The 22,088-nt window shown below is 45.0% G+C and overlaps 1 protein-coding gene across 1 annotated transcript in view; it reads right to left on the bottom strand.

Annotated features, from left to right (window-relative positions):
• The window catches only part of LOC146783063 (dnaJ homolog subfamily C member 3-like), a 206,076-nt gene that overhangs the window by 128,424 nt on the left and 55,564 nt on the right, over positions 1-22,088 (bottom strand). Inside the window, exon 3 of the mRNA XM_085639056.1 lies at positions 2,816-2,940. Within this exon, the coding sequence (XP_085495182.1) occupies positions 2,816-2,940 (125 nt within the window). The remainder of the gene's footprint in view (positions 1-2,815; positions 2,941-22,088) is intronic.

The raw sequence follows: 22,088 nt of genomic DNA on the forward strand, positions 1-22,088 counted from the left end.
GGAGAAGTAACCACCGTCTCCGAGCCCATTTCCATGTCCTGGAACTGAATGCCGGCTCAGAGGCCGCAAATGCAACAACATCAAGAAAAGCCGGGCTGCCCAACTGTCCGCAACATTATAGTCTAGCCTTGTATTAGCCTTAAAGAGCAATGGAATGTCCAGAAGCAGATTTCAATTCCCCTGGAAACCACTCAAGAACTAATAAAAGTTCACCTTCAATTTTCAAAAGAGGGCAAGAGGCTGCAGAGCAACAATACCACGCGCCACTGTCCAACCACCCTCTTCATCACGGCTAAATCACAAAGTAAGAACCTGTGCACCAGAGTATTCAGCGCACCCAGGTAACTCTCTGCTTGAGTGTAATGTCCTTGCACCCAGCGCCAGATTGCTTGTTGCTTGCTAGGACTGGAGCTCTGTGAATGATTGCCTCTCAATCCTAGATTTTGAGGTCCAATCTAGTTACAAATGCAGTGTTTGGTTGCTTCAAGTTCAGACGTCCAAAGTCACCATTCCCAGGCCTTGAAGAATCTGCTCACCCACTCGCTATGGGGAGTCAGATTTTATCAGGTTGAGCTATTTATTGGCCCTACTCAAGCGTTCTGACCAGTGAACTTAAACTGGAAAGGACCGGCGTTCTGTTCATTCAGAAGTGAATGAGCAACAATGACGCCTTTAAATCTTATTTGGATCTCGACACAGTTGCGGTCTGTTCAAGGACAGAGCTCCAATGTCAGTTTGTCTTTTTACTAATTGCTGCTCGTCTGATCCTGGGAAAATGCCTTTACTTTTCTTTCTCTTATTACAGTTAGAGATTTGTGTCAAGGGATCTATCTCACAATCAAGAGGTCAGTTTTTTTCATAACACATCATTTAAACAGCTTGCAAACGAATAGTACAAATATTCCAAAATAGATCAGGAATTAGGCAAGCACATTTTGTTTTGCAATTCAGAAGTGTGATGCAAACAAAGATTTAAACAGGAGCAAAACAAATCAGAACGGTTTATTTGGTGATTTACAAATAACAAATATTCGCAGAAACTGGATTTCTAAACATTCTACACTATTCAACCTCTGCCCCGGCTAGAGTGAGAACAAGTCTATGCCAGACTGCTCTGGAGAATGGGGGACAGAGAAAGAGGCTACTTGATTAGACATTGTACAGAATTATTGCATATTTGCCTGGAAAGTAATGGAAACAAGATACCCAGCTAAACTGCGGTGAGCCTGCTCCCGGGCAGTGAAGAGTGCAACAATTCAGTCTCATCTTTTTCTTACAAGGTGTTTGTCAGCTACTACCACAGAGACACTGCAGCATAAAATGGTCTGTCTTTGTCAATGCTTGATTTATCTTTAATGCCTGGTTCTACCTGAAGGTGACTCACTAAAGAGCAGGCCGGCCAACTGAAGCCCTGCTAGCACACCTGTATAGGGCTGCAGTCTTATTTTGTCTGGTGCTTTTAACCAGAAAGCGCTCCAGAAAAGCCAAACTGGCAGAACCTCTGAACAGTGACATTAACAGGCGGCTCCTACCAGGAGCTGCAGGGGGTGTGTGATGAAAGGTTAAACATGGGGCAACCACCCGAGCTTGGCAGAGCTAATATTGGCCCTGCTCATTACAGACGAGAGTCATGTGTTATGGCCTTCACTGGGTTACTCTTTGCTTGGCAGATGGTGTCACCTGGAGCCCACAATCTAGACTTGCATTGGAAACAAGGTAATGAAAACAGGGTATAGGATTTCCAAAGGCAAAGGTTTAAAGTTTACCAAATAAATAAAGAGGGGGGAAGACAGGATTACTGGTCCAGCACCTTCCTCCCTCTTGCAAAGCATACCACACATGTGTGTGCAGCTCTGAAAGAATGGTCCAAGCTATCAGACTTGATAGAATGGTTAAAAGTGAGGTCATCAGAGGCAACTTAGCAACAGCGAACATGCACCCAATGGTGGCAGGCTTCATCGATGAGTTTAAAAAGACTACACCATGTCATGGGCATGAGTAGCACATGCAAAATGGATTCTATCAAACCATAAATCCATTGTTTAACATTTCAACTATTTTCAGCTGTGAGACAAAGTCCATACAGGAGGCATATGTACCAACAACCTCTTCGGAAGGGCCAAAAATGTCCTTCGGCAGTATTCTCCAAACAGATGCATGAGCAAAATTAGGCTAGGTCACTTACAAGCGCTGTGAAGAAAGCAGTTTCCCTTCTTTAGAAAAGGTGTTATCTCAGTCAACTGCAGCGGATTGCACCAATAGACAACATACATTTCTTCTTTACTGGTCATCTATGCAAATACAACCATTCACCAGCATCAAGTGATGACTACAGCTTGGCCTTGTCTTCTTACAGGACAAAATCTCAATGCCAAAAACGACCTACAGGCCTGAAGCGAGGTTTCCCTCATGTCTTTTAATGCCTGCAGATCTGGCAACAGAAGCACTCGCATTGCCAGTTTAACCCGGGTACAACCCAAGGATGCCAGTCTGCTTCTTAGTGTAGAGAACAACACATCCTTTTCATGGAATCTTTTGTTCCGAGTACAGGGAAGAAAAGGTCTAAAGCTTTTCATTTATCATAGGATGCTGGTGACCTCACACGGATCCAAGGTGCAGCAGAGAGGAAGTGTAAACATGAGGCTTGGAAAAACGCCTATTTTACGAAGCAAACATACCATTGTTTGTACATATCCCCAGCCGCTCCAAAAGATTCCGTTTAACCCATGGTGTTAGGGTTCCTAGACTGTCACTTTTAGGAATGACAACACATAACTTACTCACAACAGTACATTCGAGGACATGAACCACTTACAGCCAGGAAGTCTGGTTTCAGCTCGATGGCTTTCGAGAGGTCAGGCAATGCAGCCTTGAACTTGCCCATGGCGAGGTAGACAGCTGCCCGCTTGTAAAACGTCAGGTAGTTCTTGGAGTCTCCTTCTGCAAATATAAAAAAAACATTTTACAAAAGGGGATTCCGACTGCTGCATTTTCTTCTCCTTATTAGATATACATAGTCCATAGCTCAGTCAAGGGACAGTCCAGAACGAGTAGAAACTCAGGGTGGCAGTCCTAGTAAAATACATTAAAGGCCAACAACATGAGCACAAAAATCTATTAGACCAATTTATATGAAGGTTTATAAAGAGCTCACCATAAAAGCACTAGAATAGAAGACATTGTCTATAACAGGGCTGGCTGAGCATGACCCAGAGGGTCGGATCCAGGCCAGGTTTAAAGGATAAGGAAATGTTACCCATTTATAATCCTAGTTCTGTACTGTAGGAATCTTCATTGAAATCATGTAAATGGAATATTCCCTCCAGCGTTCTCCCCGAACACTTCAAATCCATACCCTAGGATGTACTTTTACGAGGTGAGAGCTGGCTTTACGCATGCAGGCTCCACTTCTATAGCATACATGGGATAATGGTTCACAAATTTATGATTTCACTATCACGACAACACTGCAGCACAACGTCTCCGTGCTGTAGTAAAGGCTGGTCCTAGAGTCAGACGTGCGAGGTTCAATGGAGCAAAACAAAGGATCCCAGTGGACAGGATGTAAAGAGAAGCAGAGGAGCCGGCAGCTTCCACATCAGTGCACGACTGGCAGCCGACCAACAGCCTCAGTCCTTCCTGAGGAGCCTGCGCTTCCACATCAGTGCACGACTGGCAGCCGACCAACAGCCTCAGTCCTTCCTGAGGAGCCTGCGCTTCTATGGGAAGGATGGGAAAAGAGCAACTACACCGCTGAGAACTAGAGGCTTCAGAGAAGAGACGACTGTTCAGGACTTCAATGAAGATTCTTATCAGCTTCTTACGTCTTCATTGATAATCCATCCTCAAAAGAACCCGCGACCTCTAGATTTAAAACAGCAACCGAATAAAGAATCCTCAAATACAGACAAGAAATGCGCTAACCAAAGAGTTTTCGGAGGCAGCCTGCCACACTATTTTATCAATCTTGGATTCTGAGTCTAGACAATGAGTGGTAAAGGTATGAATAGATGTCCAGATAGCTGCTTCACCAATGTTCAATATGGGGATGTTTCTTAATGAAGCAGTACTGGCTGCTTTTCCTCTTGTGCAATGAGCTCTGTGTTTGTCAGGCATTGTTTGTTTGGCTAGCTGGTAATAAAGAGAAAGGCAGGTCCATGCTCAGATGAACTACTTGGTTGTGGCTTGAACTGCACCATAAGTAAACAAAGCAGGTTAGATGCCTTTAAACCTTTTGTTCGGTCTATTCAGAATTTAAGGACATTTTTGGTATGCGCAGGGAAGGTAAAATGTCTGCCACAGAGGAAAGATTACTAAAGAAAGCAGATCATCAACAGGTTTACATGAAAATCCAAGCCAATCTTTTGAAAGACAGTAGAAAGTGTTCTAATAATCACTCTATTGGAGTGGAAAATAGGTTAAGGCCTACAGAGGATGGAGCCGGCAGATCATTTACCCTATGGTCATGTAATGGCCACCAGAAAGGAAGTTTTCTATGAGAGGTGCTGCAATGTCACCTTATGAACAGGCTAAAACAGAGAAATTGAGCTTCCAAGGAAAAGAAAACTGTAGTCTAGGAGGGTATGTTTTCTTTAACCCTTCCAGAAAATCATTGATGACATGGACCGTGAAGAAATACCTTTGTGGAAGACCTTTCCTATAGGCTGTAACGGCGTTTAGAATCGCCTTGACAGAAGAGTATTTCAGCTTCAACTGAGTGAAGGGGAGAATATACATCACATCACACCTTCTTGGCAGGACACTGGATCACAGTCAAGATGCAGACAACATAAATAAAATATTTTCCATTCGAAGGCATGTGAAACCTTTATTTCAAAATGTCCATGCAAACCTGGGGGAATTTAGATGTCTGTATTGTAACGGCTTAAGAGTCATACTTCCAAATTCAAGAAGGCCTCGTACTTTTGTCCTTCTTCACCACCAGATGGTTCTTATACGTAAAACAAAAAGACAGAAAGGGCCTTCGACCATCGGATAGACACTGCTGAATTCTCTGGCCTAAGATGCCACTGAGACCCGCCTATTCAAAACACTGCCGTCCGAGTGGTTAACCTGCCTCCACGTACTCTGTCAGCCCCCACACTTGAGGCACTCCACTGGCTCCCCATTAAAGAGAGAGCACTGTTCAAGCACCTTAGCCTCACTTATAAATCTAGTTCAGGACTAGGCCCAAAATATCTCCAGGACAGACTTACTACCATAACTCCTTTACAGGAATCTAAGATCAAAAAATGTACTTATGCTACATCCTCGATGCATTAGCATGTTAAAATATGGAGGCAGGGCATTTTCTTATCTCACGCGTTTCATAGAATAAGCTTCCTCTGTTTATTCGTGCATGTTCTAGTTTTCCTTGTTTTAAAAAACATCTCCAAACGTGGCTGTTCTACCAAGCTGCTCTCTCGATACCCTCTCCTCTCCTGCCAGCTAAAGTGCTGAGATGTCCCTCAGGGATGAGTCGCGTGCTATTTCAAAACCCAATAACGTCTGATTTACTTTATCAGCTTCTCGATTTGTCTCGTGTTAAAAAGTATTCCAGAGTCATTCATGTCCATCCCCGACTAAAACACAGGTATGTCCGTGTGTGGAAATGTTGTTACTGATTCTTTTGGGCAGATATTACAGTGTGCTGATAATTACTGGACCTTGGCGTGGTTTTCATTGTATGGGCCGCTTTCCAATTTGCGGACGGTTCTCCAGAATTGGCTTAACTGTTCCCTTTTACAGTTCTTACGTATTCTTGCCGACCGGCCTTCGATGTGCTCCTTCTTCACTGCCCATGCCTTTTTGTACTCCTGTCTGAGTCGTCTGAATTTCTCTAGCAGCACTGTATCTGTCGGGAACTCATTACTGCTCTTGGTAAATAATTCATGCTGTTTTTTGCTGTTCTAATAGCTTGCGTAAACCATTCAGATTTTTGTTTTTTTGGGACTTGCTGCGGCAGGGAGTTTGGAAATTTGTTTCGCAACTCAGCGACAAGTGACTCCCAGTCTTGTATAGGGTTACTGTCCTGAGAAATAAGGCAGTCAGGGCAGTGCACTGATCAAGTATGTCTTTTAGAATACGGCCTTTCCATTGCAGCCTTCTTAGTTTTTCTGTTGTAACTGGGGACTGGAATGCTTAAGCTGTCAAGTGAGGGCTGGTCACTGTCCTTAGGCCAAATAACTGAGGACAGTGGTCGCTTTCAGAACATAACTCAAGTCTGAAGGATGTTATGAGATTGAACAGACTTAAGGATGCCAAAGTGTAGTCTATTGCGGAATTAGTCTAGTGGGAGTTCTTCTTTTCGATGGCTGCCTGTCCTCTTGAAATCGCCTATTTAATAATCTTAGACCCACACTAGTACGCACCGTGAGAATGGACAAACCAATGTAACTGTGGGGATCTACGTTGGTTGGGGCTGATCCGGAATCTGCCATATTGAGTTTTGTTCAATGATGGCGTAATCCCCGTCCGGATTGTAAAACATATGAACATTGAAGTCGCCAGATACTATGAATTCGGCGGAGGCGGGATCCCACTTCAGGCCCATTAATATCAAATGAAGGTTAGGGTCAATTTTGAGTTGTTCCTCTGATGACTGGTGGATGTAGATAGTCAAAATAATCAGGCGGTGGTTTGTGTCCTGGGACCAAGCCTCAAATTTAACCAACAGCGTCCGGAGTAAGACAGGCCCCGCTGGGATGCACTGGCCTCTAGGTCTAATGAAATATAAATAGACAGGCCTCCCTTTGGTCGAACCCTTAGGGTGTATTTGATTGCTAAATTGCTCAATTCAATTTATCCAATTAACAGAATTTTATCCTGGGCTCAGGTCTCCTGTAATAGAATAATGTGGGGTTTCATCCAGAAGGTGGATACAGTAGGTAATTCCAGATTATTTTTTAAGCCCCAGACATTCCAAGACCAAAATCGAAGAGCATCAGTAAGTTCTGTGCTACAGGTCTTACGGGATTGTGTACATTTAAGTTATCTAGTAGCTCTGTTGGTTAAAGCCCATGGAAGCCATCTACACTCATCTAAATATTTCCATGAAACACATAACTTTGGGGTTATATTTGGCTGGGATCCCTTCGTGATGACACTTGCGCAATTTTTATCAATGGGGTTCCTGAGAATCGAGTAGGATGGGGGTGGGGCACTGTACGTGGGGGAGATGCACTTGCATCATTGAAAGGATTTGTGGATGGGCCTCCTTAGCATGGCCGGTCTTATTAACGCCCCACTTCTTATAGTATGGTTTACTTGCTAGTACTGCCTTGGCTGTTTCCTCAGAGCACCAGGAGACTATTGTTGTTTCAGCCTTAAAGTCCCCTAAAGATTTCATACTTGGGGCGAATTTGACTTACACTATATCAGGAGAATTAATTTCCCAGAGTGACAAGGGTGCTCTGGACCAGTCACTGGATATTCCCTTGGTTTAACATGTCATGCTGTCCTCTTAGACATACATAGGAGTCCGGTATAAATGTATATTATATTCCTTACACCTAGATACCTGACTGTAAATGTAAATGTCAAGGTACTTATAGAGCGTACTGTCACCAGACAGCCACCTTGCGGTGTCACCTTTGCGGTTTCCTGGCGCTGATATTCATACCACTGTGGAACCCCTCCTGGCTTTCCCTGTGAAGTGTCCACTCCTGGGCACCCCCAGGGTCAAGCCAGGCATCCTTAGCGCTGTTTGGGCCGGTGTGGAGGCTAAGCAAGCTATTGCCCAGAGTTGCAGCGTGGGGCCCATGATTAGAATAGGCACCGAGGCGAGACTAGACAAGTCCGAGGAAATTGAGCCCGAGCCCCGCCGAGGCGGGAATCGAACCCTGGTCCCTGGCCAGAACTCTGCTTCAGGGTCTGCCGCTCTAACCATTGAGCCACACTCCTCCACTGTAAGAGGAGCTCCTTTGTTAACCATTGCTCTTTCTGGTGACACGGACGCGAGCCTGGACCACGCCATTCACTGATCTTAGTGAGGTCAGGGTTTCCGACGAGCGGGAAAGAGGTTTGTCTCAATGAGTACAAACTGGTTATCTTAACCGACTCTACCCGTCGTATTATTCCGTAAGTGGGTTTCTTTGAAATTGGTTTTGAATTTCGGGCTCTTTCTCTGCTGCAGCTGGTAGACTATGACCGTTTCCGTGTATATCTCCATCTCCGGTTAGAAAGTCAGCATATGTTCACAAGTTTACATCGGATGTGTAGAACAGCTTTTTGTGCCTCGCCATGCAGATCCATTGGTGGGTTTCTGGAGTATTTGCTTTGAAATTCAGTCCCACCTAAGGCTGGATCGTTGAGGCCATTTTTGTTGATCTTATCAACCTCATTTAACAGGTCGCCCCGTGTACCAGCTGTGGTAATCTCTTGCTGCTTATCTTGCAGATTTAAGTGAGGCTTCAGCCCTTCAGAGACTTGACAGTCAGGTTTAGCTGCTGGACTGGGGCTGCTTGTGCCTTTGCAAATCGCAATGTTTTTGTATTCACAAACATATTTTCCGCCTAATAGTTGAGTTATTTCTGACCGGGGGCCCTGCTCCCCCGTTTTGTTATGTTATGTTATTGAATTTTATATAGCGCGGCAATTACCCGGAGGTGTCCTGGCGCTTGTCTAAAAAAATCCTGAGGGCCCTAAGCCAAGGGCCATGAAAGATTGAATGGACCGGAATTAATCCTTACGGAACAGCCAGGTCTTAAGCTCCCTTCTGAATGACAGAAGATCCGTCATGGTCCTAAGATACGGAGGGAGTTCATTCCAGGCTCCTGCTTCCCCAGCGGGCTTTCCTGATACGTGGGACTTGAGCCAGATTGGCTTCTTTAGATCGAAGGCTTCTACTAGGCACATACCAATGTAATTTGGCCTTTAGAAATTTTGGGCCTAAGCCGTGCAGTGCCTTGAAGGTCAAGGTCAACGCCTTGAACTGGATACGGCTGTTAACAGGAAGCCAGTGCAGGGCTTTTCTTACCAAGGACGCCGAGGCGAATCTAGAGGTGCCCGTAAGAAGACGGACTGCGGCATTCTGCAGAATCTGGAGTTTACCCAGTGCCCTGCATTGTGCATTTAAATACAGCCCATTGCAATAATCCAGCCTGGCAAGTACCAACCTCCTGACCACCATGTGTCTGCTGTCCTGGGGTAGCACTTCCCTCAGCATCCGAATGGTGTACATGGTTTTGGTAGTCACCTCCTTGATATGATAGTCTAAGGTTAATCTATCATCAAGGATTATGCCGAGGTTTTTTGCTTTTACAGCCGGAACTGGAAGCGTGCCCATAGAGTCAGGCCAGCAGGCCGGGGTCCAAAAATTAGAGATATTTCCAAACAAAATAACTTCTGTTTTGTGTGAATTTAATTTCAGGCAGTTCTTTGCCATCCAGCTCCCTACAGCTAGCATACATTCCCGTAGACGGCTTTCTGTGTCAATCTCCCCCCCTGGAGTCAGAGAGACCACAATTTGAGTATCGTCTGCGTAGGATGTGATGCCAAATCCATAGGCGCTAATAACCGGTGCCAGAGCACTTACATAAATATTAAAAAGGGTGGGGCTAAGTGATGACCCCTGAGGGACACCACAAGGAGTGGAGAAAGGAGTAGACTGGAATTCCCCCAAGGTAACCACTTGTTTCCTGTCAGTGAGGAAGGATCTGATAAGGTCCCAGGCTTTTCCGCCAATACCACGTTTTTAGACGATTCAGAAGTATCGAGTGGTGGACCGTATCAAATGCTGCCGACAAGTCGAGCAGGATCAACGCCGCTTTCCCTCCTTGATCCACTGCCTCTGATTTCTTCTGTAGCTTTAATCAAGGCGGACTCCGTACTGTGACCTGGCCTAAAGCCATATTGCGTAGGGTCAAATGCTTGGGTATCAGCCAGGAAGAGGCTGAGTTGCCTATTCATGAATTTTTCGACCAGCTTAGCAGGAAGAGGAAGTCTGGCAATCGGGCGAAAGCTGTTGGGGTCATTTGTTGGAAGATTAGTTTTTTTTAGAAGAGGTAGGATTGAAGCAAGTTTCCACTGTCTAGGAAAGAGGCCAGTTTCGAACATAAGATTAAATATGCTTGTGAGCATAGCTCCTATCGGGCCGGAGGCCAGTTTCACCACCCTGCTGGGGCAGGGATCAAAAGGGGAGCCTGAATTAATTTCCATCAGGCCTTTTTGAGTGTCAAAAATAGGGATTGACCAGAATTTATCAAAGGTTGGGCCGATAGCAACCTCTGTCCTAGGACCTTCCTTCCACAACTCCAAAGAGCCGGTACATCCCTCGCTAAAGACCTCAAAAATACATTCCACCTTTGTCAAAAAGAACTTGGCCAGATCTTCGCATAGTTGTTGGCTAGGTAAAACCGGACTTGGCTTAGGCGAAGCCAACAACGCAACTGTCTTAAACAATTCTTTTGCAGTGTTTTTGGATTCTAAAATCTGAGCTGCAAAATATGTTTGTTTTGCTGATGCAATAACATGTTTATAAGTTTGTAGACTGTTTTTATATGCTTTGCGCTCGGCCTCGTTGTAATTGCTCCTCCAGGCACGTTCAAGTTTCTTACAATGTGCCTTTTGAGTTCTAAGTTCCTGCGAGTACCATGGGGCGGAAGGCTGTGCTCTCTTAGGCCGTAGTATTTTGGACGGAGCTAGACTATCACATGCCCGTTGCAGCCAGCCTGTATAATATTGACAAGCGCTATCCACGTCATCCAGCGTACCATTCGTTGGAGAAGATAGCATCTTGTTAAGGGAGAGTTCCTCCACCCTATTCCAGGCTCGGATTTTTATATAGTTTTTTCGGCTAACGGTTTCCTTGTCAAGAATGTCAAGCCGTATCTCAAACTGAACTGCGGCGTGATCGGACCAGGTCAGTGGGAGAAGGCCATGGAAAAGGAGATTGCTAGAGTTGGAGAAAATCCCATCCAGGGTATGTCCTCCCCTGTGCGTCGGACCTTCAACCCGTTGTCTGAGATCTGCTGCCATCATAAGATCGTGCAGAGCAGTGCCAGTTTGGAGCTTACTTCTCTGGACGGCTTTTCAAAATTCCCTTGGGGAGCCAGGATTAGGTTATTTCCATGAAAGATCGGGTAGAATTTGGTGCATCGTCCTGGTTAGGTTGCCAACATGGTGCTTCGTGAGCAACCCATGATTGCCCTTTGTTTTTAATTTTATATTTATTTATAAGGTTTTATATAGCGCGAACGTGACCCACGAGGGAATCAGAGCGCCTTACAGTTAGACATAAACATATGAGATAGTATAAGGCATTTGGTATTCGACATCATGTACAAAACAGGTATATAATAAATGGGTAACATAGGTGACCCGTAGACAACATGATGATCCCAGAGGGCAACAGAACATTCTACTATATACAGTTATTGAACATTAGGTGGTTGTGGTAATAAAAATACATATAATATTCTCCTCCCAACCAGAAGAGGTAGGCAGTGATAAGAGGTTCATATAGGTGACTCGATGTCTGCCTAGAATCAAGGACGTGAATTTGTTCATTAGGAGTATTTTTACTTCCTTTTTTTAAGGCGGTAAATGACGAGATTCCACGTATCCCTGGAGGTAAGGAGTTCCAGATCTTTGGAGCAATCCCTGAGAACACTCAGCAACCAGTTATTTTTTTAAAAAAGGATTGTGGTTTCAGAAGTAAAGAACTCGCGCTTCGTAACGGTCTGCATCCTCCTGATTGTTCTAGCTTTAGAGCTAAGTAACTGGGTGTATTGTTATGGAGTGCTTTATGGGTCATGCAGGCAACCTTTAGGTGTATTCTTGCCTCGTATGGCAGCCAGTTCGATAGTGCACCAATCCACTGGCAAAGTACCGCGCCTAATCCGTGTTGACTGGCATCAACAGAGATGGAACACTTAATACCTGGGGAGAAAGAAAACAATGTAGGTGCCAAGATAACCTTTTTCATAAGATTAAAAGCAATATCAATTTCTAGAGACCAAAGAAATTTAACATTCTTTAAGAGGACTCCTAGAGGTTGAACAATTTGACAGTAGCCTTGTATAAATCTCAAGTAATATTCAGTCGTACCCAGAAAAGATTTCAAGGACTCTTTATCTTCGGGAATTGCAACGCTAGAAATTGCTTGTGTTAGGGAAAAGTTTGGTTTGATCCCATTGGCAGAAATTGAGTGTCCTAAATAATCAACTTCTGTTTCGAAAAATTTGCATTTATCTTTGCCCAAAGTAACCCCAGCATCTTTGAAGCGGGATAGGACCTCTTTTAAAGTGTGAATGTGTCCTTATTCTTTGAGAAAATGAAAACATCGTCTTGGTAACCTTGAACAGAGTCAATGTTTTTCAATAAACAATACATACATTTTTGAAAAACACTGGCCGCAGAGGCCAGGCCAAATGGTAACCTCAAATATTTAAATGATCTGAAGGGAGTAATGAAAGTGGTTAAGTCAGAGGATTGAGAGGATAACGGAATTTGGTGATATGCACTGCGGAGATCAAGCAAAGGGAAGCAGGTTGAACCACTGATGCCAGTTAATAGGTCTTGGATTTTGGGAAGGGGATGACAATCAATAATTATGTTTGGATTAAGGGAGCGGAGATCAACACACAGGCGGATACTAGAATCTTTTTTCTCTCACAATTAACAATGGGAGTGACCCATTAGGATGAATCGGTTGGTTCAATAATACCTTCTGAAACCATTGTGTCTAGTAGATTCTTCAGATCCTCTCACACACTTCGAGAAATGGATCTAAGTTTGTGTGTGATAGGTATTGCATCGGGCTTGAGTTTAATCAAATGCTCAAATGTTTTGATTTTACCTATGCAAGTGTTGAAAATTTCTGGAAATTCTGTAATTATATCATGAATGAGTGGCTTCAAATCTTCACTAATTAAAGAAATAGAGACATTGTTGAGTTGGACTGGGTTTTCTGACCCCGGTACCAGCTTTAGACCCATTTTAGAGAGATCTCTCCATCCAATGATGTTCTTACCTTTAATAGCAACGTAAATTTTAGTTTTGATACATTTACCATAAGCTTTAGGAATAATGTCTAAAGGTGGTAATGAAACATTCGAAGACCAGTGAGTATCAAAAACAGAGTCAGAGATGATTGTTACAGGTGTGCCAGAATCTGCCATCATGTTGAGAGAATTATTATTATTATCAATAATGACTTCACAAGTGGGATCTTGAACGTGTTCAGAGTTAGACAAATCTTCACTAGCATCAATAGATAAAATGATCATTTGTGGTTGCTTTTGAGAAATTCAATTCCCGGTATTAATGTCAAGACTCTGTAAGGAAGAATCAAGAGAAGAGACATTAAGGTCGGGATGTTCAATTGAAGAGACTGAACTAACTTACGCTCCTGTATTTTTTTATGAAAACAACTGTACACGAACTGATCTTGAATGTACATGTCAAGTGATGCACCGAAATTGCAGTCTGCAGCCAAATTTTCAAGTACTGAGATAAATTCTTCAACTGTCTCATTTGGATCTTGTTTGCGTTTCATAAAGTTAAATCGTTCCAGCATTACATTGGGTTGTTCCTAAAACTTTTTATTAAATCTCTGAACCGCATCTGTGTAGACATTCCAACCATCTCCGTTTCCAGAAGGGGGAATGGAGGCTGGAAGATTGTCAAATACTCCACGACCGGCGCTTCCCAAATGATTATAAAGTATTGCTAATATGAGTTTGAGAGTATTCCTCAGCATCAATTGCGACCAAATAACTTTCAAAACTGCAAAACCACATTTTCCAAGATTCTTTTGGTTTACCTGATACCGGAAGAAAATGGTTAAGCTGTACAACTTGAGGATTTGATGCAATGTTAAAATTAGTAAAAGAGATGCAGACTTATTTGTAAAGTACTTGGTAAAAGAATTGTAGATTTATTTGTGAAATACTCAAGCAAGAGTTAAATCCAGCAGGATAAATAAAGTAAAAAAGTCTTAAAATGTTAAAACGACAAGTAAAGGAAATTTTGGTGAAAGGATTACCTTTTATTGTCTATTCTTGAAATTGATGAAAGTGGTGATGTGAATCACATGAAACTCCAATTGACGATTTTGCCGATCGTGTGGGGAAAACGATCGTGCGTTGACAGGAACAGCTGATTTTCCAACGGTGTAAGAAAAATGATTGAGCTTTGAAATTGAAGAAAAAGATGGCGGCCGACATTGAAGCATGATGACATCAGTGAAAGGCTAGAGCCAAGTATGAAAACTCACGTAGTGAGTGCTTTCATGATAGTGGCACGTTGCGTGATTGCGTCATCACGTTTGATGAAGTATGCGACGTTGGTTGAAGTACGTCATGCCGGTTGAAAAGAGATGTGGAAAAATGACCAATTGCTTCAAAATTGTGCAAAAAATGAAGCGGAGGTCACATCTGGGTCAGAGAATGAAGAGGAGTAACAGCGAAGGGTGTATAATCCGTTCGAAGACACCCAATCTGTTTGAAGGTATCAGCTCGAAGCCTGGAAGGAGGACAAGGGATTCTGTGCAAAAATGGTGAAAATGCTGCCCAGCTCGTTGCCAAATGTAAAGAGCTGGCTGGCGGTACGGAATCCATGAAGGAGACGAATCAGGTAAGTTTCAGTGCAGCTTTATTCCGTTCTGTCAGCATTACACGGGAGCACAGCCGTCCACAGAAAAGCGCAACTGTTGAAATGGCTAATTCAACAGTTGAAGCTTCAGAGTGGAACAGAACCTCAACAATGCAACTTCAAAAGGTAAACATATGTATGTATGTATGTGTAGTCTTGTATAGCGCTCAAATTACCCTTGGGCATCTCGGCGCTTGCATTGGGAACCCGTCCTGGTTTTTCCCTGTGAGATAACCCGTACTGGGCATCCCCAAGGTGAAAGCCAGGCATCCCGCCGCAGGGGGCCTGAAGATATTACATAGAATGTAGAACACAATAAAGTAATGAACATGAAAGAAAGACATAAGCAAAGATGTGAACAATAGAACATTTGAATTTAAGAATAACCCTTTACACCTAGTTTGTATTATGTGCCGTAGCCGTGTCATGAAATGTGTTATCTTTACTGACAAGCACACCTCAACCTTTCATCTTGACTAATTGTATGCACGTATCTTTCACTTTCTAGTATTTTATTGTCCCCTCCTTCTATTGCTTTTATACTATTGTGCTTTGTACATTGTAATTATGGCTCAACCACCACCTTTTCTAAATGAGTTAGGAGAGCCTACCACCACATGGAAAGAAGGGGTGAAAATAGGTGAATCGTACTTAATAGCCATTGGGGGGTTAAAATTCAGCCCTAAAATGAAACAACATATATTGCTTCACAACCTTGGTACCCATGCCAGGAAAATGTTTGACACTTCTCCAGACCCCATACAAGGTTGCAAATCTGATGATGACGACGACATATATGAAGTCTCCCTACTAAAATTTAAAATACACTTTGGAGACAAGATTAATATAGTCCTGGAACACCATACGTTTTTTGGTACGATCCAGGGGAAACAAGAAAGTATTACTAGTTATGTAGCTATTTTAAGAGGAGTTTTTGTAACTCATAGATTCCCTCATAAGAGATCAACTAGTATGATGCACCAGCAACTCCAAAATACTAGAAAAATTACTACAAAAACAGCCTAATCTTCGTGATGCTATTGAATTAGCGAAATCCATCCAGCATACCGCCATGTTTATCAAAGAAATGAACACCCCTTCCAATACAGATTCTGCGCAGGTGTCAGATATTGCCAACTTATCTATTGACGACACTGTATGTAAAATAAAAACAGATAAGAATACCAGCCACGTTCGGCATGCAGAAGTCACTTAGATGTTACCGCTGTGGTAGTAGTAACCACTTACCCAACCATCCAAGTTGTCAAGAGAGGTCCTCTACTTGCAGGAAGTGTAACAAAGAAGGACACTTCAATCAATCAAGGATTTTTTAAAGCATGCTACTCACCCTGAGGGTTTCAAGGCGCTGGAAGAGGGGGGGGAGCCTTGTTAGAGTAACTCTGTGGTCATCTGAAGAGCCAGGTCCTAAAATCCATTCTGAATAGGTGCAGTGTCAGGCTTCATCTGATGCGGAGGGGGAGTTTGTTCTAGGCGTTGGCTGCGATGTTTAAGAGAAGGGGCTGCCACCCGCTCTGCCCTGTGGATGCGGTGGACCGTGGCTAGGGCTAAGTCAGCAGAGTTGAGGCTTCTCTTAGGGGCATGGAAGGAGATTATTTCATTGAGGTATTGGGATACGGTGTTATGGAGGGCTTTGTAGGTGTGTGAGCAGTTGGAAGGTTATTCTTTTTTCAACAGGTAGCCAGTGAAGGTCACAGCGGTGTTGGGTGATGTGGTCATGTTGTGGGATGTTGAGGACGAGTCTGGCTGTGACATTCTGGACGCTATGGAGTTTTGCGGATGAGAGTTTTGTTGATTCCAGTGTAGAGCACATTTCCATAGTTCAGTGTGCTGGTGATGAGTGCGTGGTTGAGGGTCTTCCTGGAGTCGGGGAGATCCATTTGAAGGTCTTGGGGAGTATGCGAAAGGTGTTGAAGCATTTTTATATTATTTTAACTTAGGTGAGTCTTAAGTGCCTTCCTAAAAAGAAAATGGTTTTCACAGAGACGGAGTTGTGTGGGCAGGTTATTCCAAAGAGGAGGGGCAAGGTAAGAGAAAGACCTGCATCCAGTCCTGGCCTCCTTAAACCTGGGACTGTAAGCAGAGCTTTATCACTGGATCTAGGGAGTCTCACTGGAGTGTAGGGAAGAATCTTAGCAGCTAGAAAGGAAGGCCCTTGGCCGGGAAAGGCACAGTGGGTTAGGCAACATAGTTTAAAAAGGATTCTTTTTTTCACTGGTAGCCAATGTAGGGACGGCAGAAGAGGGGCTGAGGTCGGGCGCGGAGGGAGGTTGTAGACAAGGCGTGCAGCAGTATTTTGGACCACCTGAAGTTTAGGCAGTAGATTCTCTTTGATGGATGCCAAAAGTGAGGTGCCGTAATCAAGGCAGCTGATTACCAGAGCTTGAACCAATGTTTTCCTTGAGGAAAGAGGTAATAGGGGGGAAAACTCTTTGCAACAGGTGTAGCATATGAAAGCAGGAGGTAGTGGTGGAAGCAATGTGTTCTTTCATAGAAAGGGATTGATCTAAGCGGACACCAATATTTTTACTACCAATTTGGGTGAAGGGCTCGGGCCAAGTACAGCTGCCCACCATTCTGGGGCCCAAAAATGTTGGGCTTGTTAGACGAGCATAATGATGGGTTTTGTAGGATTGAGTTGCAGTCGGTTATCAAACATCCAGGTGGCTATGGCCTTCATCCCATAGGAGAACAGGGCTTTGGATTTGGGTAGGTCAGAGCCAAAAGAGAAAAGTAGCTGCATATCATCAGCGTATGAGAATCTCAAATCCAAAACTTGTGGCTATCTAAGCAAGAGGGGCCATGTAAATATTAAAAAGCATCGGGCTCAAACAGGAGCCCTGGTGCACTCCATAGGTCAGAGGATTCGTTCTAGACCTGTAGAGGCCGTGGATGATAGTTTGGATCTTTGTGACAGGAAATCCGCTAACCACTTAAGGGCCCTTCCTTGAATCCCTGGATCATTGAGTCTGTCGAGAAGTCGGGATGATACACCATGTAAAATGCCGCTGACAGATCTAATAAAACCAAATTTGTCGGGACGTTCGCATCAAGCGAGCAATTAATATGGTCAGTGACTACAAGCCAGGCTGTCTTGGTACTGTGAAGGGGTCTAAAACCAGACTGAGAACCATCTAATAATCTGTTAGTCTCAGTAAATTGTCACTTGATAGCTAATGTATTTTTCCAATAGCTTCGCCAATGAAATGAGGAGGGAAATAGGGCGGTAGTTAGCCGAATCGGTGGGAGCAGAGGTTTTGTTTTTTTTGGCCTGATCAAGGCCGCCTTCCAGTCTAAGGGCATTATCCTAGAAGTGATTGATAGGTTGATTTGCGGTGCTAGTTCAGAAGTAAGATTCAACAAGACTGTAGGAGGGCAGATATCTGAAGGAAAGTCAGACTTCACAGAGCTTAGAAGGTTAGCGGTGGTTTCTGTGAAAATTACAGAGACTATTGGGAAAGTTGTTGCATGAAGAAAGGACTAAAGGTTTCTCATAAGACTCAGGGAAGATAGGCGGGAAGTTTAGGTGAGTCTCCTTTATTTTGCCCTTGATCTGGCGGTTCATGGTGAGTGAAGAGTCGAGTATGATGCGGAGGTTGCGAGCGTGGTCCTTAGGGGTGGGTGGGTTTCCTAGGGCGGGGAGCCACTAGGTGTTGTCCCTTGCGGAGGAGGTGGATCCTAGGATGAGGACTTCCGTTTTCTCCGAGTTGAGCTTCAGGCTGCTGCTGCTCATCCAGGATGCGACGTTTTCATCCCTTCTTGGAAACTGTGCCTGGTGATGTCAGGTTCCTTGATGAAGGAGAGGATGAGGTGGGTGTCGTCGGTCTATGAGACTATGTTGAGTCTATGCTTTCCGACGATGGTTGCTAGGGGGGCCATGTAAACATTGAAGAGCGTGGGGCTGAGGGAGGATCTTTGGGATACTCCGCATCTGATCTCTGTAGGTACGGAGAAGAAGGGCGGGAGTCTTATTCTTTGTGTTCTGAGAGGAAAGATTGAATCCAGTCTAAGGCAGTTCCTTGGATGCTGACGTCGTGGAGTCTGGCGGCTAGTGTGTGGGGGGAGACTGTGTCGAAAGCTGCTGAGAGGTCTAGGAGGATGAGGGCTGCAGTGTGGCCTTGGTCATCAAGCGTGCGGATGTCGTCGGTGGCGGCTATGAGGGCGGTGTCGGTGCTGTGATTGCTGCAGAATCAGATTGGAAGGAGTCAAGAATGTTGTTAGATTCTCTGAAGAGCGCTAGCTGGGTGTTGACGACTTTCTCAATGACTTTGGCGGTGAGGGGAGAAAAGAGATGAGCCTAAAGTTCTTAAGGTCTGTCGGGTATGCGGAGGGCTTCTTGAGTAGGAGTTGACTTTGGTGCATTTCCAGTTGTCGGGGAATGTGGCATTTTTGAAGGAGCAGTTGATAATTCATCGTAGTACGGGTGCGATGGCAGCCTTGTGGAAGATGAGCAGTGGGCACGGGTCAGTGGGTGCTCCAAAGTGGATGCTTTTCATAGTTTTGCGGTGTCTTTTGTGGTGAGAGGGGTCCAGGTGAGGCTGGATGGCATAGCTGGTAGGGGGTGTGGGTTGGTGCAGTGGTCTTGGTTGTCGAAGTTGTCATAGAGTATCTTGATCTTGTGGTGGAAGAAGGAGCAGAGTTTGTTGCAGAGGTCTTGGGAGGAAGGGACATCAATAGTTTCGCTGTTGGGTCTGGTGAATTCTTGTATGGCAGCAAAGAGTTCCTTGTAATTGTGGGCGTTGGAGAGGATTCTGTCATGGATGAAGTTTCTCTTAGTTGATTTAATGAGTTGGTGGTGTGCCGCAGTTGCGGCCCTGTAGGCGGAGCGTGCTTCCGGGGTTTTGTTGTTTTTCCATGTTTTCTCCAGTCGTCCGAAAGAGCGCTTGGATTCTCAGAGGTGTGAGAAAGTGGCTCTGTATATACTGTTCCCTAATAGGTACAGGGTGTACAGAGTCCACAGTCCCCCAGAGGCTGATAGAGGTCAAAGTGAGGTATGACCTTACTCTCAAAAAGTGGTAGCTTGGTCGAGCAGTAAGGCAGTACCAGAGGACAGTGTAAAGCATTTATTGTACACACTCAGTCAGCAAATGGTTTCACACACTCAATAACTGAACTCTAGGCCAATGATTTGTATATATAAAATATATGCTTGTTTTATTTTTAGAACCACAAAGGGGGTAAAAATATACTTTCTCAGAATGAGAGGTTGAATATAAATACTTTTGTTTCAAGCAATAAATTTGTGTAAACAGTCACAGTTGGTTGCAATAAACAATCCTATTTCCTAAACATACAATGCATTGAGCTCAATGGTAAATTCAGGTTATTTGTGATAAATTACTTTTGGAATTCCAGGTCTGGATCCTAGAACCAGCCTGGGGTCAGTATTCAGAATCAAGTGATGAAAGTCGACTTAATAACTGTAATGATTTTTAAATAATATTTAGCTATTTCAAAAGTTAGCACTTAGAAAATATTTCACAGAAAACATTCAATGGATCTCTATGGCAAGAAATTCAAATTGCAGGTAGAGTACTTTATCGTTACTTTAGTAATCCAGGACTGGGTGCCTAGACCCAGGACTGGGGTCCTTATCAAAAGCAGGTAAGTAATTTCGTTTGCAGAAATGGTACGATTTTAAAAGAATATTTCAAATTTGCAAAAGTAGACACTTAGAAGAAATTTCACAGAAAAGCAGACAATGGTTTCCTATGGGAGAAAAATGAGTTAGAAGTAAGTATAGTTGTGAACACTTTTCAGAGTCAGGGCTGGGCACCAAGATCCAGCACTGGGAGCTCACCTAAGAGCAGGTGAGTAAATTCGTTTTTGTCACTTGGCTGATTTTTAGTGAATATTTGCAGTTTTGAAAAGTTCACACTTAGAAGATTTTTCAAGAAAAAGCCAGTCAATGTTACCCTATGAGGAAAATGAAGTTAGCGGTTTAAGGGTAAGTACTCGACTGGCAGAGTTGAAATTCCGGGCATAGACTCAGGGGTCCCCCAGTGTCAGGTAGGTACAGTTGGTTCACCCTCAGCGGTTTCAGGACGGCCGGGTGCAGAGTGAGTTAGGCCCAATGTTATCCTATGAGGGATAGGGGGGCCTTGGTTGGTGGCTGCTGTCTGGCAAGCCACGCGTCTGTGGGAGCTGGGCTCCTGGTCACTTACTCAGGGCAAGTGGGGAAGTAAGTTAGTGTAGAGAGTGCACTGCCAGGGCCACTCGGGCGGCTGGGTGCAGGGTGCTTTTGAGCCTTCGGGCGCTCAATGGAAGTCAATGGGAATGTTCCGGTTTGGAAAAGGGCTGCAGGCTCGGGGACGAGGATGTTTCCGGTGCCACCACCACTTCGAGGGGTAAGTTGGGTAGTTGTAGGTTAGGTGGGTACCCCGGGATTGGGCACAGGGGGCCGCAGGGCGCCGGGTGCAGGGGTGCCTTTTGACGTCGGGAATCTTACCCTCTGGTTGATCGCGGCTGGGGTGGCACTCGGTTCTGAGGCTGCAGGCTTCGTCCAGGATGTCGAGGGGGGTCCTTGGGTGCCGGACTCGGGGTCACAGTCGCCGTGGGGTCGTCCTCAGGGTCTTTGTCCACTCCGGCACTGGCCAGGCTTGGCTGGTGCAGAGTGTGTTGGGTCCGCGGTTCCGGGCTGCTGCCAGGAGTTAGGAATAGGTTTCTCGAGTAGAGCCTCTACTCATGGGAGTCCCAGGGAATCAGAGGTCAAAGGTAGCCAGGTCCTCCGGGGTTTTTGAGGTTGCTGGCCACAAGAGATGCCGCGCTGGAGCAGGAGCAGGTTCGAGGGTCGACAGGCCGGTAGGGCTGGGGCCAAAGCAGTTGGTGTCTTCCTCTTCTTAGCAGCTGCAGGGCAGGTCTTTTTTCTTCTTGCTCTTCTTGTAGGTTTCTATCTGGAATCTGGGGAAGGAAGGTTCAGGGGGCCCCTAAATACTAGATTTAGGGGCGTTACAGGTAGGTGAAGGCCAGGGACCAATGGGTCCTTGTCCTGGGGTGGGTACACCCCCTATCCTGCCTCTCTCCTGTGGGAGGAGGGCAGTAGCCTAATCCTGATAGGGTAGGGCCTCCCATCTTCAAGATGGCGAGAGCCCGGAGATGTGCTTCACCTCGCCTCCCCCACCTGAGGGGTGGGGTGGGCAGGCTGGCACATCCCCTGTCCTTGTATGGGGTTTCCGGCCAAGCTTCCTGCCAGAGTGGGGGGTTGCAGTGGCCTGGGGAAACTCCAACTGGCGGCATGCCTTTGAAGCTTCCCTTTGCTCATCCTGGGGGAGGAGATTTCTCACCTCACCCAGGATGTGCATTGTTGCAGGCCCGGGAGAGCAGGGGCTCTCCCACCCAGGGGTCCAGCAACGTGTCTGCTGTGTGGCAGCCTGGGCAGCCTCAGAGCAGACGTGGATTGTAGGTTAGCTGTAAGGGGGCATCTCTAAGATGCCCTCTGGGGTGCTTAGTACATTAAATCCCACACTGGCATCAGT

This window comes from Triturus cristatus, chromosome 12 (genome assembly GCF_964204655.1).
Source record: "Triturus cristatus chromosome 12, aTriCri1.1, whole genome shotgun sequence".
Taxonomy (NCBI): domain Eukaryota; kingdom Metazoa; phylum Chordata; class Amphibia; order Caudata; family Salamandridae; genus Triturus; species Triturus cristatus.